At 37.9% G+C, this 17,992-nt stretch overlaps 1 protein-coding gene across 1 annotated transcript in view; it reads right to left on the bottom strand.

The window, feature by feature from the left end:
* C7 (complement C7) overlaps positions 1 to 17,992 on the bottom strand; it is a 708,293-nt gene that overhangs the window by 613,647 nt on the left and 76,654 nt on the right. The window contains exon 4 of the mRNA XM_044069786.1: positions 13,099 to 13,240. Within this exon, the coding sequence (XP_043925721.1) occupies positions 13,099 to 13,240 (142 nt within the window). The remainder of the gene's footprint in view (positions 1 to 13,098; positions 13,241 to 17,992) is intronic.

The following is a 17,992-nucleotide window of genomic DNA, read 5'->3' as shown; positions in this document are numbered from 1 at the left end:
GGACTACCCCACATCCTTCACAACATTTCATGCTTATGTACATACTATTATTCTGTGAACTTTCAAAGTTTGTGAGAGCAGTAATTACATCTGTCCCTATTTGTCCACCCATCCTTTTAGGCTTTGTCCAGATTTTGTTGCTGTAATAGGTTGAGAGGTGGTGTCGGTATGTGATTGAGTTGAATATATACTGTCGATAATTCAGTGGGGAGTAGGGTTACCACTTGTTCCTCTTTGCGAGGGGAGGTCCCACTTTGGACAGCTGTGTCCTGCGACAACACCTAAGACATGGCAAATGTCCTGTGATTTTAAGACAAAAATATATTTCTTATTTTCTTTACTAGTTGCATGATACAGGTATTTTGTATCTGGTACACATAACTATTATTTGGGATAGCATAAGCTATTCAAATGCTATGGAATAAGCTTTTATCTTGGCATACAAGTGTAATTCTGTCCTTTGCACTGGCCGGGGGTATGTTTTATTCTGCAAATTCTCACATTTCTACAAGGGATGTCCCACCTTGGCCATCTGAACAGATGGCAACCCTAGTGGGGTGACCTGCATGGTGGATAGCTGTTCCATCCTGCGTAGTATGTTTTGCATGCCTGTGTAGAAACTGAACAGTACTGTGACTACACATACATGTTTTGTCCAGATGTGTACAGTACTGGACACTGTGGCATGTAAACAACTCTGAGGTTTCAACAGGTTACTTATCCCACGCGGGATGTACACACATTTTGCTGAAACATGAACGCGCGGGCATTTGGATTTACGTAACTGTGATGGGATGTTTACAGACGTGGGATACATATTTGCAATCCTGACACTGCCTAGGACGATACTTCCTACTACATATGGGGAATACTCGCTATGTGTAGGTGTACGGCTGCGCAAGGCTGGTAGCTGGATTTGGTGGACATTCGGACATGGGTGCGGGTTATGTGCTATACAGGGGTTGTTGCGTATTACATTTGCATGCATGGGTTCTGCTTTTGGATATCCCGGTTCCGCATATAGCATCCTATGTGTATGTGACGGTTACGTTCCTGTTCATGTGTATAGCACATTTTAATATACATATGTTTGTGTGTGTTTGGTATACAATTTGGACTGTCAGGTTTCTTTACGGTTGTTATACAGCCACAACTGCCCAGCTGTGTACTATCACTACCACTGTGAGACTGCTGGTGACCATGCCCATGGGGCTAGACGTGTGTATTGGCAGCGCGCTGACATGATGCGCTTCACTTCCACTGGGTATAACTGCTGACAGTACAGTACATTACGGACACACGATTTTAAATATCATTTGTTCCATGGACAGAAACTCATATTGTGTTGTGTGCATTTCTGTTTGGTTCTCCATTTTGTGTGGCCGGGAACTGTCTTGCATGCTTTGCATATGTTTCATTATCCATGGACACTTATAGGTGCGATTACTATTGCAGGCAGGCTATAATATTCAGCAGTTTAGGTTGCTCATCGCCAGCCGACATTGACACGCCTCCGGGCACAGCTTAGTAACGCCCCATGCACTCGCGCACGTGTCCTATGCACGTGGATGTGGTGGCAGCGCACCTTCATTAATATGCATATGGCACTACTACACCATTTATACGCTGCACGGCCGGCGCAGGCCTTACACCGGCCTTGCGCCAAGCTTCATGAATCCTGGGGTCTCTCTTGATAAAAATATCTAACACAGGAGGAAGTGCAAAGTATCTCCATGCTAACACTCATATATGTAAATATCTATCCATCTATCTACTGTCTGTCTATTACCTATATATGACTGAATGTAGGTTGACAACTGCTTCTGTTGACAGGCACTTTACTAAACACAGTGGATTGAAAATGAACTAATTAAACACATAAACAAATCGGCACTGCACTTTCCATAAGAAGCAGAAAAGGCTCCCTACTGAAATGTCAGTTGTCGAAATGCCGAGTGCTGAAAAGCTAAAAGAGGCCAAAAACACAGGACAACAGCGAATCTGAAAAATCACTCTTCTCCTTAAAACTTATTTTAGTGGGTGAGGGGGAACCCCCCACACCACCAAACTTTAATATATACCAACTCTGAGATGACCATACTTCAGAGAAAAAGGAATATTCCAAGAAATGGCATCTAAGACTTGGTATAGACAAGCCCGATCTTTTCGCCATTTATTCTCTACATTTCAGAACTTGCTCTAATGCGTCCTGACATTTCAAATGGTTACTAGCAGAAAAACATGCCTTCATTGTGCCTACAAAATCACTTCCAAACACTGGCCACTATATACTTATCACTTAGGTTACATTCATAAAATGCTTCATAACCAACAGAAGCACTGCATGTGTTAAAGAAACCATGACAGGTGCATCTCCATGCAGTCCAACTGAATGCTGCACCACCAAAACAAAAACATGATTTTATATAGAGGGCTCCATCGCCCACAGCTGGCAGTGTGGAGGGCTTCACTCCCAAAGACACTTATTAATTAATCCACCTGCCACACAACTGTCGCTAAAGGGAATTTTCCACTTATATGCTCATTCCGTGGTGGTACAGCGGTAGCATTTTTACGTCGCAGCAAGAGGTTCTCCCATTCAATTCTCAGCTTGCCTTGGGAATGCCTTCTGTGTGGAGTCTGCATGTCCTCCCCACAGTTGGGTAGCGTTCGAAAGACATGCGTACGTAAATGGGCGTGCCTTCTTTGAAGGTTGGGCGTCGAGCTGGCACCTCGGCGTTTCGTAAAAAAATCTACTGCCAATCATTAGCGGACTGGAGTTCCGCTGTGGCGACCCCTTACCGGGAAAAAGCCAAAAGACAAACAACATGCTCTAGTCAACGAAACACACCAAATACAGCATAAATTGACCAGATGAGCTTTTGATGAGTTGTGATGGTTCTGCAACTTGTTGATAAAATAAACATTTGAAGCTCACCATATGTGAGTGCATCCCAGTGGGTATGCCATAGAAATGTAATAGAAATGTATGGAAAGTAAGTAAATGGCAGGATTAACTTTGTTTTCAGCTCATGGAATTAATGTTGCAGTTTCTAAAGTCATGCAACGCTACTAAAGACAAAACAGGAGGTTTGTATCATAGTAACTGATGTTACTATACTGTTTGCTTGGGCAATGAGTTATACAGCTTGTTGTACAGTAGTCATATGTCATGTCTACGCAGATAAAATTATCCAAATTATTCCAAATTTAACAAAGGCAAAATAACTGTAATTATTTTAAACAATAAAAACTGCCCATTATGTGAAAAATAATTCAAAAACAAATCACAATCAAAACTTGACAACTAACTTGTTGCAAAATCTAGCATTACTTTTGTTTATACAAAGAGTCTAAGCCTACCCAGATCCAGAAGTGATAGTAATAAAACACAGTTCTTGACAAATCTGAGTCTGTGAGGAGAGATTCTGATTTGTACTGTCTTCATTGCTGGAAAGGATTGCTCACAGCAGTATGTGCAGCCAAAAAAAGTGTGCACATTCAATAACTTGTTATGATACACTGGGTTATTAAGTGCAGAAGTACAAAAACAACAGTCACAAGATTATGAATACCAAATGTCTACTGCAAGTCACTGTCATAGTCTCAGTGGTTTCCAGCTGTACGGCTTCAGGACTACTAAAGGACAGCTTTCAGACTCGTTTCTAAGGAGCTTCATGTCATTGTGGCGTTACCTGAATTCCTAAAACTCATTACATAGCTCTTCAGAGAGGCTGACAGCATTTATTAATTAGAAGACTTCATTGCTCAAGAAAGGCCTTGTTGAAAGAGTGGCCTGGTTAACATCAAGAGTTGCAACATTGTTTATCTGCAAAAGTTTCAGAATGCGCTCTTTCTTCTGAATGAATGTAACATCATGTTCATACAGCTTTTTTATAAGCTGATCTTTTTTGTGGTCCTAAATTCAACCCTTCTAGGAATTTGATAATGTTAATTTAAAATGCTAGCTAGCTCATTCACATTCAGTCAGATATTATGACCCAGGAAACTGAAATATCTCCCTAAAAGACTCATGAATACTTTGATTTCTGCATGCAGTAACTGTAATGTCAGTACTGTGGCTGCTCTGCTAAGCCCCCAGACTTAGCTGCAGTGTTTGACATCATCATTTTCTTCTGTGCACTGTATTAAACTATGTTCATTAGACTCTTAAAAAAAAGAATAAAAATAAATAAAAAAATAGCAAGCATGATTTCTGTAGGTCACTCTAAAGTTCACATTAACATGCCAAATCAAATACGTTAAATGAGCATAACAGTTTTTGTGCGTGAAATAAAGTTTAGTATTCCATTTCATCAACTGCCAGATCTCCCAAAGCAGATGGCTACAGTTTAGAACTTTAGTTAAAGTTTTAAGCAGTTTATGTAGACGTTGTTTTGGAATGTAATACTTATTATTAGTAATAGATGGAACACATTAAACACCTACTAGTCATGGAATCTGTAATTGCTTTTCATTTTGTGACTTCCTTGACTAAGAATTAACAGTACTTTTGCAACATGCCTTGCTCTTGCTTATGTAGCCTGGCTTCTCCTTATTTTTCAGTTAAATATAATTTAAGAAGCAATTGCAACAAAAAATAAGACTGAACGAAACCAAGGCAACAGCTATAAGCATGCGTATCTCTTCAGCATAAAACAGTCCAAAATATTCAAAACAATATGAGTTTATTGTAAGCGCTTTTGCACTAACTACTGCTTCATCAGACAATTAATGCATTCAATCATTCCCCTTTTTTAAAAACATAAATCAACCAATCAAAAAAAAAACCTCTGTATCATCATGTGACTTCATTTAAAATACTACATAAAAATTACTATGTAGAAAACTATATATGAAACATATTTTATACACACACACACACATATATATATATATATATATATATATATATATATATATATATATATATATATATGGATCTAGGACAGTTGATCGACAGACTGTTTCACCAAAAGTGAAACGAACTGTCACAGTTTCGCAAAAGCACTTTTTACTGAAAAAAGTGCTTTCGCGAAACTTTCATAAATGTACAGGGAAACGGGGGGGAAGTGGTAGTGGGTGAGATCAGACTACAGTGGGGATAAGTGAATATTCCCTTTTCCCCACTGAAGTGCGATTTCGGCGTGAGAATATAAAAGTAGGGGTGTGTGGGGTGTGCAGGGGGGCAAAGCCCCCCTGTTTAAACATGGTGTGTGTGTGTTTTGTGTGTGTATGTGTGTGTGTGTGTGTGTGTGTGTGTGTGTGTGTGTGTGTGTGTGTGTCTGTGTGTGTTTTACCTTCCGTTTACCAAAACTGCTTTTTCAGTGAAAGCAGTTTCGGCAAACGGTATTCGGTAGGGCTGAATTCAGACAGTTAGTCTGTTGATCAACTGTCCTAGATCCACATATATATATATATATATATATATGCACACACACACACACACACACACACACACACACACACACACACACACACACACACACACACACACACACACACACACACAATAATTTCAATTTAAAACATTTTCTCCTTCTAGATCTTGCTTTTAATACAGGTTTAATGGACATTTTGTCTTTAACCTACTACCCCTGTTCGCCCTCATTCTGATAATCCATTTAATTTCACTAGTTTCAGTTATATTCCTTATGTCTCCCCCTCCTTCATTAGGTATAATGGTGTCAATGGGTAAAAACTTAAAACTATGGGATGTACCTTCTTGTACAACATGTTTTGCAAGTGCTTTGGTGCTAATCTTATTGTTAATATTGTAAACATGTTCCCTGATTCTATCACAAAATCTTCTGTCAGTCTTACCTACCTAAAAGGCTGAACAAACTATACAGTGGGCTAAACTACATGACTTGTGTAACAAGTAACTGTTACTCTAAAGGTCAATTCCTCCCTGTGTCCGGGTGTAAAAACCTACTCGAGGTGTCCAGAAACTTGCAATAGTTACATTTGTTACATGGATAAATGCCATAAACATTCACTGATTCCACGGGGTGGGGGGTGGGGGGGGGTTAAAGCTCTAATATAACATAACCTTCTCTTTAATGACTTTTTATTCTCAAAAATAAAGGCAGGTTTATTGCCCACTATTGACTTAATTTTTGGGTTAGTTAACAAAATACTCTAATGCTTCCTCATAACATCCTTCACCCTAGCAATATTGCTAGAATAAACCATTGGTACCTTCACAACATGCCTATTCTTGTGTGGGATTTGCTTCCCCAAGGGCCTAATGAAAAATAAGGCTTGCCCTCATTCTCTCTGATCTTATACATCATATCCAATCTTATATTTACTTCATTAGAGTCATACCCACGGAACAGAAACCTATCTTTTAAAAGGTCCAATTCAGTACAAAACCCCTCCTCACTCGCATTCAACCTAGATGCATGTAACCCCTGACTTTTTATGATATTCCTAAAAATGTGTGGTGGGTGCATACTGCTTCTATGCGAGAATGAATTTCTAATACAAGTCTTCCTGTAAATTTTAGTGTCTATTCTACCTAAGCTATCCTTCATTATACTAACCTCTAGAAAATCAATATTGTTGTATGAACTACTCACTGTGAACTTCAAAAAAGGGGTAGAGTTGTTCAAATATGCAAACAGTGTTGGCAATTCACTATTGCGTCCCTTCCATACTAAAAATAGGTTGTCCACAAATCTCCGGTAGAATATGATCTTTTCCTTATAAGCAACTCCCAAAATGTGAGTATCTTCCCATAAGGCCATGACAGCATTGGCGCAGTTATTGGCACTAGAAGTGCCCATAGCTATGCCATCCTTCTGTAGATATAATGCTTTATTAAACAAACACATTTGTTTCAAGTACTATTTCCATAAATAAGAACAGCAAATCTATAAATTTACCATCATATGTGCTGTTCTTTTTCAAATACTCCTTTAACATATCTAGACCCATCTCATTAGGTATCATAGTGAATAATGATTGAACATCAAGGGTCACAAACATATAATTCTCCATATCAGCACAACTAATTTTAACTTGATGTAAATCATACAAAAATGTTTAGTGTCCCTTAGTGTACTGGCCTTATCTGCTTCTCAACAAATACTGAAATGGAGTCAGTGCACCAATTCATGCCAAAAACAATATATCTAAATGGTGGACATGAAGGGTTCTTGTGAATTTTCAGCAGGCCCTGTAAAATAGGTATCAGAGGATCATTGATCAGCAAATAATCACATAATTCTAAAGTAATATGTCTACTCAACAGACAGTTCTTTAATGTGTTGTGCGTCCTAGTAACTAACTTGCTCACATGATCCCCAGTTACTTTTACATATGTATTTCTATCATCTAAAAGTTGCTCCATACTCTTGAAATAAAACTCGCTATCCATAATCACAACAGGCCCTACTTTATCCACTGGTCTAATTATGATGGAGGGATCATTCTGTAACAACGCCATGGCCTCTCTTTCCATCTTACTTAAATTATCTCTTACATTCCCACAATTCTTGTTTCCAAACACACAAATCTTTTCAAATGTCTCTGATATGGGGTGGTTTACAGGAATAAATGTGCTAGGTTTACAAAATCTCATTTGTTCAACATTAAAATAATTTTTAAAAATCATTTTCAACATGGTATTACGAGCAAACTGTTTCAAGCATCATTTCAATCAGTCCTACATGTGGGTATAAAACCTAGTCCCTTGTTTAGTAGTGAAATCTCACCTTCACTTAACATTCTTGACAAAATATTCCAAATCAAGGACTGATCACTTGATACCACAATACCATTCCAAATAATCCCTCCTCACAGGCACACCCCCAAATTTCAGACCATATTATTTCAGTTATGGCATACTCATCTTACCCCCACTCGTACTACACTCCATTATAACTACTGTCCCTACTCATATGCCTCTCCACAATGGCCTTTATTACCTCATATCTATACTCACCCATCAAACTTAATGACCCAAAGTCCCCCACTCTACCCCTTTCCACTGCAGTCCTCTGTAAACCAGCAATCACAGCCCCATTTAGTCATAGCCAAAACAGCTTTCAAATCATCTCCCCTATCTACTATGCTCCACACTGCAAAAAAACAGCCATGTCTCCAATTCCACAACCTAATGTTGTCATACCTAAGAACAACTGCTAACATAGCAGCCCAGCTAGTACTTGGAGGAGATATTCACCCCAACCCAGGACCAATAACAAACAATAGACCGAGCTCCCAACCACCACACAAACAAAAACTCAATGACCTCCTAATACTTAATTTAAACATTCACAGCATTATGAACAAAATAGAAGAACTGCACTCAGTCATTGCGCTATATGACCCAGACATACTGCTAATAACTTAGACATGGCTTAGACCACATATCAAGGACAACTCCGTAACCCCTCCCAGATACAACATCTTAAGAGTAGACAGACTACACAAAAAGGTGGAGGCACAGCCATAGTTTATAAAATCAACTTAAAACTCCAACTTCTCCAACAGGAACCTCCCAACCTCAGAAACACTGAAATCATATGCACCAAACCTCATAAACCAGCACAAGCACCTAAATATAATAGGAATCTATATACCCCCAGGAGACAACCTAACCACATTAGAGTCAATACTACACTGGACCTCCTACACCCTCTTTCAAGAAACCATAGTCCTAGGCAATGTTAATATCGACTGGAACTCCATCCACTCTCCAACACCCACCAACCACATAAACCTATACACATTTACCCAACCCATTCAATCACCAACATACATCGATAAGTCCTCAAAAAGAGAATTCATACTAGACTGGGTTCTCACAAACCAGCCCAACACTGCCCTTCAATGTGGAACACTTCCTAACTCTAAGTGACCACAATCCTGCTTTTATCCTCAGGCATAAACTAAAATCAATTAACTCCCCCTGCCTTCTACAAACCCATTACCACAAAATCTCCCCCCATAGACCACTTCATAGAAGCCTTAGAATCCTGCAGCTGGTCTCCCATCAAAGCTCTCCCACTTGATCATGCCGTAGAATACTTCAACGCCACATTCCTAGACATCCTGATTCATCTAGCCCCAATCAAAACAATTAAAATACGCAGCAACTCTGCCCCATGGCTACAAAGCACAACTACGGCCTTACTAAAAGATAGGGATAAGGCTTGGAAAACCTGGCACCAACACAAGACATTCATAACTAGGCAATCATACCTTAAACTCAGAAACAAGGCTAAGAAACAAGTTAAGACTGACAAACAAAATTACTACATTTCCCTACAAAGAAAATTTAGTAACCACCACAAAAATTCTGGGCCACAGTTAACAACATCCTCCAACCCGGTAAAGCAACAACTCCACCACCCAATATAGTCAGGTGAAATACACATACAGCCTCCACTTTCAACGACTACTTTACTACTTCTATTCTTAAACTAATAAACAATACTAACCCCAACAATCTCCTCCAACTTCCCACACAACAGTCTAAGTCTACCCCCTTCTCACTTAAACCAGTACCAATATATAGTACCCAAAAACTCTTAGCAAAACTCAAACCTACCACCCTTGCTGGTAACAATCTCCCAGCCAAATACCTCCAAATAGCATCCGCAGCCATAGCCTATCCAATCACACTACTAATAAATAGATATATCACTGGACACACTGTTCCAACCTTGTGGAAAACCTCCTACATCATTCCCCTCCACAAAGGAGGTTCATTGACTGACCTCTCCAACTATCGACCCATTGCTATCCTCTCACCACTATCCAAAATCCTAGAAAGATGTATTCACCATCAACTCCTCACTCACCTTCTTTCTAACAACCTCCTATCCAACTCCCTACATGGCTTCCATCCATCCCACAGCACCACCACCACTCTAATTAACTTCACCAACATAATAAACACATACAGAAACCAGGGTAATCCTGTCTCTGCCACCTTTCTAGACTTATCCAAAGCCTTCGATACAGTTTCCCACAATAAACTCTTAATCTGTCTCACCAATCTTAAACTTGACAGCCCCGCCATACAGTGGTTTAAAAGCTATCTGGACAATCGCCATCAATCTGTCAAATGGACGAACTGCCTATCCCCCCATTAGCCAGTCAGAGTTGGTGTAACCCAAGGCTCCATCCTAGCCCCCCTCCTGTTCAACATCTTTACAAATCAACTCCACTCCGCAACTACAGGTGCCAAAGTTGTCCAATATGCCGACGATACAACCCTAATCTGCTCTGTATCCAACATTAAACTTCCACAACAAAAAACCCAACAATCCTTCACTGACATAGAATATTGGCTCAATAATTCCCAACTAATATTAAACCCAAAGAAAACACAGCTTATGCTGTTCCACCCTACCAAAACTCAGGATGTTACCTTTTCCATATCCTCAGTTAATAGGACTCTCATCACCCCAGTAGCAGAAGTTAAGTTACTTGGATTCACCATTGACCAACAACTAAAGTACAACAAACACATATCCCTCACTGTTGCCAAAGTCCACAGAAAGCTAGGGACCCTATATTGCTGCAAATGATACCTAACTTCATCTAGAATCACCATAGCCAGAACCCACTTGCTAGCAACTATCTTATATGCATGTCCAGTACTAACAAACCTAAATAAAACTGACCTTAAACTCTCCACATGCTATAATAAAATCGCCAGATTCATTGCCAACACCAGATCACAGTCCCACCACTGCCAATCCCTGAACAAACTGCACTGGTTAGAATTCTCAAATTTACTACAATACCACCAAGTCAACCTGGCACACCAAATACTATACTATCCTGAAAAAAACACTGCTTTGTCCGGCCTCATAACCTTCTACAACCTTAACAGGCAGTTATGATCTACCAACAAAGCCCTCCTAGAAAGTATCCAATGTATAAATAGCTCAGGAAACTTTCGCTTCACCAGTGAAGTTGCAAAAAACTGGAATATCCTGCCTCCTGACCTCAGACTTCAAACATGTACAACCACCTTCAAAACCCAATTAAAATCATACCTACACACCAATCATTTATGTACCTGCAAAGGACCTCCCTAAACTCCCAATATGCTAATGGAGGGTATTTGCAGGAGGACCTCTCTGTAATCCCATTCTGCTTATGGAGAGTCTACTCAAAACATTCCACTGTACTTCACCCTCTCTCTTTTTACATTTTGTAAATATTGTTTGCATGCTTATAGTATACTACAGTGCTACTTGACTACAGAGTAGTATACTTACTCTTGTATGTAATTCCTCTGTATTCCTGTATTAACCTTTTATATTTGTAACCTGAGTTATTGCTATATATATTGTTTATATTCTGTAATTTTTTTCTGGGGCTTTACCCCCAGGACTCCGCTGAAAACGGACACCAGCTGTCCAGTTGGACCATCCTGGTAAACAAATGTTAAAAAAATAAATAAATACATATAGAGGTATGGTTGTCAGATATACACCTGGCACTTACCCCCCCCCAAAAAAAAAAAACAAAACTGATCCTATTTACCTCAAAATAGTCAACAAAAATAATTTCCAACTCACCTCCTCTAACAACACAAACATAGAACTAGTAAATCAAACTAAGCTTCTAGGAGTCACTATTGATAAAAGGTTAAAATTTGATCACTATGTAAAACTACAGTGTTAAAATAAGTTGGCAAAAAATTTGCCTGACTTTAAAAAAACTTCGGGTCGATATTATAAGATTGAAACTTTAGGTAGTCGAATACCTAAAGCTCAATCTGTAATATTAAAAGTTAAAAACCACGAATGGCCACTTCTGTGAATTTTTCGTCAGGGAAAAAAATTTGCTTGGCTGTTATATGGAATTTGCCCTTTTGTCCAATGTAGAGCAATCTCGTTTTGTATATTTAGTTACGGGTGGTGTAGGGGGCACATGCCCCTCACAATGGGGTTGTGAGGGGTAAAGCCTCCCACTTTATTTGGGGTCAAAAGTTTTTTTTTATACGGCCAAGGGAATTCTTTCCCTGTGTGGAAGTGACTGCTCGCGATTTTTAGCTTTCGATATTTAAAGATCGAGCTTTAGGTATTCGACTACCTAAAGTTTTGATCGTATAATATAGACCCGAGTTAACATTACCTTACACTTTTCCAGCTAGTCACTTCCCGTAAATACATCTATTATCCAGATAAATACCTCAGTTTGAAAAAATATTCTCCAAGTAGCAGAGATCCACTGATAAAATGTTACTGAAAACTGCTACAAAAGCTAATAACTCAGCGTGTGACTGTTGTTAGTACTCCCTTTTCCTGGCCAACATTTATACCTCCTTTCTTCTCTCTCTCTCTCTCTAAGAAACACAGTAAATATCAATTCTTATGTCACAAACAAGAGAATACCTAAAAACTCCCTGACTCTGTAGATGCCCAACTCCTGGATAATTATCCTGCCCCTTACTACCGTCTATTCTTTCCAAGCACTATAACAATATCACCTCCTGGTCCTCTTCCTCTTGTTCCTTCTAGCTATCCTAAGACATTCTCTCACTTCTTAATACTAATATTCTCTCCTTCTGCCAAGTTATTTTCCAAATATGTTTCATTGCTCTTCAGATGATGCTACTATTAATTAATGATATTCTGTTTAAATGTGTATTTGCTGATAATTACTTATATATCTCTGTTGATAACTGTATACCTGTGTTTACTATGTTCTTTATGTAATGTTTTCTTTCTGGAGCTTTTCTCCCTACAAAAACATTTCATAGCTTACTACATGATGCTGTTATAAATTAATGATACACTGTTTAAATTTTGTATAGCTGTTGACTATTTCTGTACCTCTGTTTACTATTTTGTTTATGCAATGTTGGAATCTTCTGGAGTTTTTCTTCTCGGGCCTCCTCTGAAAAGGGGTACCTTCCTGCCCAGTTGGACTATACTAGACTATACTGGTAAACAAATACAATAAATAACGCAACTTACTTTCCCACAGAACTGCAGTAAATGCAAATTGAACTTTAAAAAACACAGCTATTGAAACAAAACTAATAAATTAAATAATCCTGATTAAAATGACTATTATTTTATTTTTAAATCTTCTTTGAATCAACAAAACAAAATGTGTTACCTGAGAAACATCGAAATCTATCACCACAGCCATCTTCTACTGGGCATCCTCTCGTAGGAATGCATGGTCTTGTTTCAAAAGCTGTACCAACACATGCGTGTCCTCCAAACTGTCCATACACTGATACCGATCTTCTCCGTATCTAAATATAAGCAAAAAAAAAAAAAATCACTCATGTGACACAGTAAGCTGCTATTTATTTATTCGTTTATTCATGTTTAGTATTTTTAAAAATTGCCGACTTTACTCTTAGATTTATACTCATTGGAGACTGCTGGTTTTTTGTTTTTTTTTAGTATTTGCAAGAACTGCTGACTTTACTCTTAGTTTTTTGTATATACTCCTTGCAGTCTGTTCAGCATCTGGAAGTGGTAAACATATATGTAAAAGAAGACTGAAATTGTCTGTGTTCTCTTTTACAAAGGTAGCCTGGAATCCAATGCATGATGGGATGACAACCATTACACAGCAGCCTTTCTGGTAACTATATTCAGAATTTATGCCTCTTGACCCACTTCAATAAATAAATAAATGCATAAATAAGCAAGCTTTCTCTGCTTTAGTCTTGTGAACATACTACTAAAAGATTAGAAAATTGACCACCCCTTTACTTTGCATCATTATAAAACAAATATGAAGGTCACACTGCATCCTGAGATTGAAAATGCCAGTGTTATGTATATCTCAGACTGATTTTCAAAACAGCCTTAAAACAAACTTCTGAAGACCTCCAATGTCTGCAGCAATAATATAACATCTTCATCTGGTCAAGGATCTTTGCAGCTACACCTGTTTTAAATGTAATAATCTCAATGAAAGTATGTATTTTTAACTCAGGTCCTTAGTATTCATGTTTGGGAAGAGGACATACCATATGACATCACCAGCAACTGCAACACTTCTGTCAAAACATTTCTTCAAGGTCCAATAAAATAGGTAAATATCTAGTACTTCATAAGATTGTACTGAATTAGATTCAGAGCTTTCAGGCAATTCCAGATTTTACATTATGTTGCATTATTTCATAAAACCTTGAGTGATGGTTCTGAGGCTTACATAATGCCACATTCCTGAGAAAATGACAGCCAGCAAGCAAGTACTGTTTAATAGAAAATCAGCAAATTAGAAATTAAGTGAAATGCACCTTACTTTATAGCTGGATGAAAAGTAAAACAAATCTCAATGAGGAAAAACATACTTGTGGTACAACTACAGGAATGAATGAACCAGACAACAAGAAATATCTTTCAACCATTTTTGCATATTCTGTGCATCTAACTGTGTGTTCTATCTGACCACAGCACATACTAAACACCCATACTATTTACAATAAGACTATGATAAGTAATGCTATCAAGCATGCAGTACAATAGCCATATCATACTGCATGAATCAGAATCATCACATGAAGGCTTGGGTAGCATGTGCACTGGTTAAGATTTCCATTTTGTGCTGAAATGTGTTTTAAAGGTAAACCATCCCCATGCTTTGTACAGGCAAATAAGAAATTACATTGCCTACAGTCCATGTTTTCCCTATCAGACATGACTGACTGTGAACCAACCATTAGATGGACAACAATTCTAAGTTTCAATACAGGCTGCAATACCTAAAGCCGTCACTGATCACATTAGCATCCCTGTAGTAATTACCTGGACTAGTAATAGTAGAGTTAAAAAAGGAGCACAAATATACACATTTTTCATTCTGACATGAAAGCAACACTAAATTTCAGCCTGTTTGAAATGTGTTTCTGCAGCATACAAATAAAGCAAATACTATGACTTACCACCAGAAATGACTTGGGTGCATTCTTAGCAAATCTAGCTCTGCAAAGGAGAAAGCAAAACTAATCAATACAAAAAGAGCAGCACCAAAGATATTTGAAGAGAAATACAGGCAAAGGAATCCAGACATGGAAAACTTTACAATATAAAAAATAAGAAGACAAAGAGGAAAAGTAGAAAAGGAGATTAGTAATGGAGAAGTTAAAGAAATAGAAACCAAGGTTATGGAGTATCTGTAAAGTGAAGGATTCAGTACAGAAAATGTAATTCAGAAAGCACCACAACAGGCTAGAGCAATGGATATCAAAATTAAGGGGAAAACAGTAGAACAGGAAGCCATATGAAGATATTTTGGAGCCTTCCACAGGAAACCAGTATAAATGTTCACTTGAAGCTAGACAGCAAGGGAAGGAACAGGAGACCATGGAAACTCTGATGCAGTCAATGTTGAAGAGTGATAGGCCAGTGCGTTCCCACATGACAGAGCAATAGATAGCACAGGATGAAATTGAGGAGAAAGTGCCACATGAAGATGCTGTAGAACTTTCTATAGAATGTCTGCAGGAAATGAAGAACAATGGATGTGCCCTCAGTTTAGAAGAAAATGAGCTAAGAGAAAAGTTGCTTGATTTAATAGACATAGACTGATATATTAAGATCAATGAAAGAAATAGACTGCAGAAGGTAAATAAAATCTAAAAAGTCAGAAGTCTGATAAAACAAATGAACACAGTAATTAAGACTATTCATAGAGATTCATGCAATATAATGGAAGTAAACAGGAAATATTACTGTGCAGCTAAATTAATAACTGCTAAAGTTCTACCACAAGAACACAGGGTAGTGAGGGAAAGGAAGGGGGGAAATCGAATACCATCATGGAAGTATCAAACAGAGAAAACTATAAAGCAGTTAGCACAAGAAGTGTCACTGTTAGAAGACTATAGAAGAGGGAACAGATCAACAAAATACTAAGAGAGACAGACGTGACAAAAGCAATGCACAGTATTAGAACAGACCAGGATCCATCATGCACTACCGCAAATAGCAAGCTACAAATTTCAGCACAGGCAGAAAAACTTAAAGGATATGCAGACAAATATAAAGGAAAAGTCCAAAATAAGCAATTTATTGATGACCCAAAAAGGTTTTATTGAGAATTGGAAAACAAGATAAAAGGAACTGAAAGACCACCAAAAAAAGAAGAAACAGATAGATTTTGGAGAAGTATTTATGAAGATCCTGTGGAACATAACAAAGATGCTACATGAATAGAAGAAGTAAAGGAAAGAATAAGAGGCTTAAAGGTACAGGATATGAAATAGGATGAAGTAACAGCCAGAGAGACTGAAACAAAGTTAAGAAAAGCCTCTAACTGGAAAACCCAAGGCCCAGATGCAGTACCTAACTTTTGGTTAATAGTATTAACATCTTTGCACAAAGATCTAGCCATGAGTAAGAATTATTTATATGTGCACCCATAACAGACATAAACCTGGCTACCAAAAGGAAAAACAATGCTTCTACTTAAGAATGAACCTGCACGCTACCCTAAAAAGTATAGACCAATAACTTGCCTTCTGATGACATATAAGCTATACATGGGAATTAATGCCAACAAGAAAACTCAATTATGGCAGTAGAACAAAAGGGCAATAAAAGAAAGTCATGTAGGACAAAGGATCATTTGTTGTTAAATAAAGTCATAGTGGAGAACTGTAAAAAGGGAGAGAATCTAAGTATGGCATGGACTGACTAGAAACAAGCATTTGATAGTATCCGACATTCATGAATAAAAGAGTGCTTAAAAATGTGTAAGATACACCATACACTGATTGACTACATTACAGTGACCATGAAACAGTGGCAGATCACTTTGCAATTAAGCCATGATAAAGGACAAATTATTATCCCAGGGATAAAAATTCAAAGGGGGATATTCCAGGGTGACTGTCACCACTGTTATTCTGCCTTGCCTTTAACCCATTAAGCTGTCTATTTAAGAGCTTAAGTCATGGCTATAATTTGATTCCTAGAAAACAACAAAGTGTAAAGACTTCTCACCTTCTCTTTGTTGATGATTTAAAACTGTATAGCTCAACAGATGAGGGACTGAAAGCACAACTGCAAGTTGTCAAAACTTTTTCAGATGGTATAAGAATTTGGTCTTGATAAATGTGCAAAAGCAACCTTTAAAGCAGTAAAACTGGACATGGCTAAGATGTAAACTGGTTGACAGCATCTTTTCTCAGCTCTGCACTCAAAAGATATTTCTGACAGGAAATTTTAAAAACTAGATATTGTAGACAAACCTATTTTGCTGAATTACGTCTACTAATATCACTAGAAGTCTACACTGCAAAACTTTTGGCTTTAATTATTATTTTTCCTGTCAAAAAATAAGAAGGAAGGTATCTGAATTTACTGGAAATGAGCTTTTCTAAGAATACCACACATGACCAGACGATGAGAAAGGAGATACAGTCTTTAGTAAATGCTATACAAGACTTACCAATGAAATTTGACAAAATGAATACCAAACTGGACACTTTTGAAGAGAGATCTACAAAACAAATACAGCAACTACAAGAAATAATGACGCAACAGATGTCTCAAATAGCTGACATAGAGAGATCCCTAAATTATACTGAGGGCAGACTCTCATAACAAGATCTTCAGCAACATTTTTTATCAAAACAAAGTGCTTCATTACAAAATAAAACAGAGGATCTAGAGAACAGGTCCAGATGAAATAACCTTTGTATCTATGGGCTGCCAGAGAAAACAGAGGGAGATAACATGGTGACTTTCCTTACTACCCGGTTACCAGAAGTTTTAAAATTGCCTGAAGCTCTTTCTTATGGAATTGAAAGAGCCCATAGATCCTTAAAAGCTCCTTCATCAACCATCAAATCAAAAAATCACCCGAGATCAATAATAGTAAAGTTTTTTTCATCACAGGATAAGGAACTTATTTTAAAGACAGCACGGTCAACTTCTCCAGTTAAATACAAAGACAACCTAACCAGATTTGATAATGATTATTCTGCTGGAGTTACAACTGCAAGAAAAGAATGTATCCCTCTGATAAAGGAATTAAAAAAAGG

This window comes from Protopterus annectens, chromosome 1.part0 (assembly GCF_019279795.1).
Source record: "Protopterus annectens isolate FY-2018-M chromosome 1.part0, PAN1.0, whole genome shotgun sequence".
NCBI classification, from domain to species: Eukaryota; Metazoa; Chordata; order Ceratodontiformes; family Protopteridae; genus Protopterus; species Protopterus annectens.
Note: the sequence above shows the minus strand (reverse complement) of the source record. Positions and strands in the feature narration are given on the sequence as shown.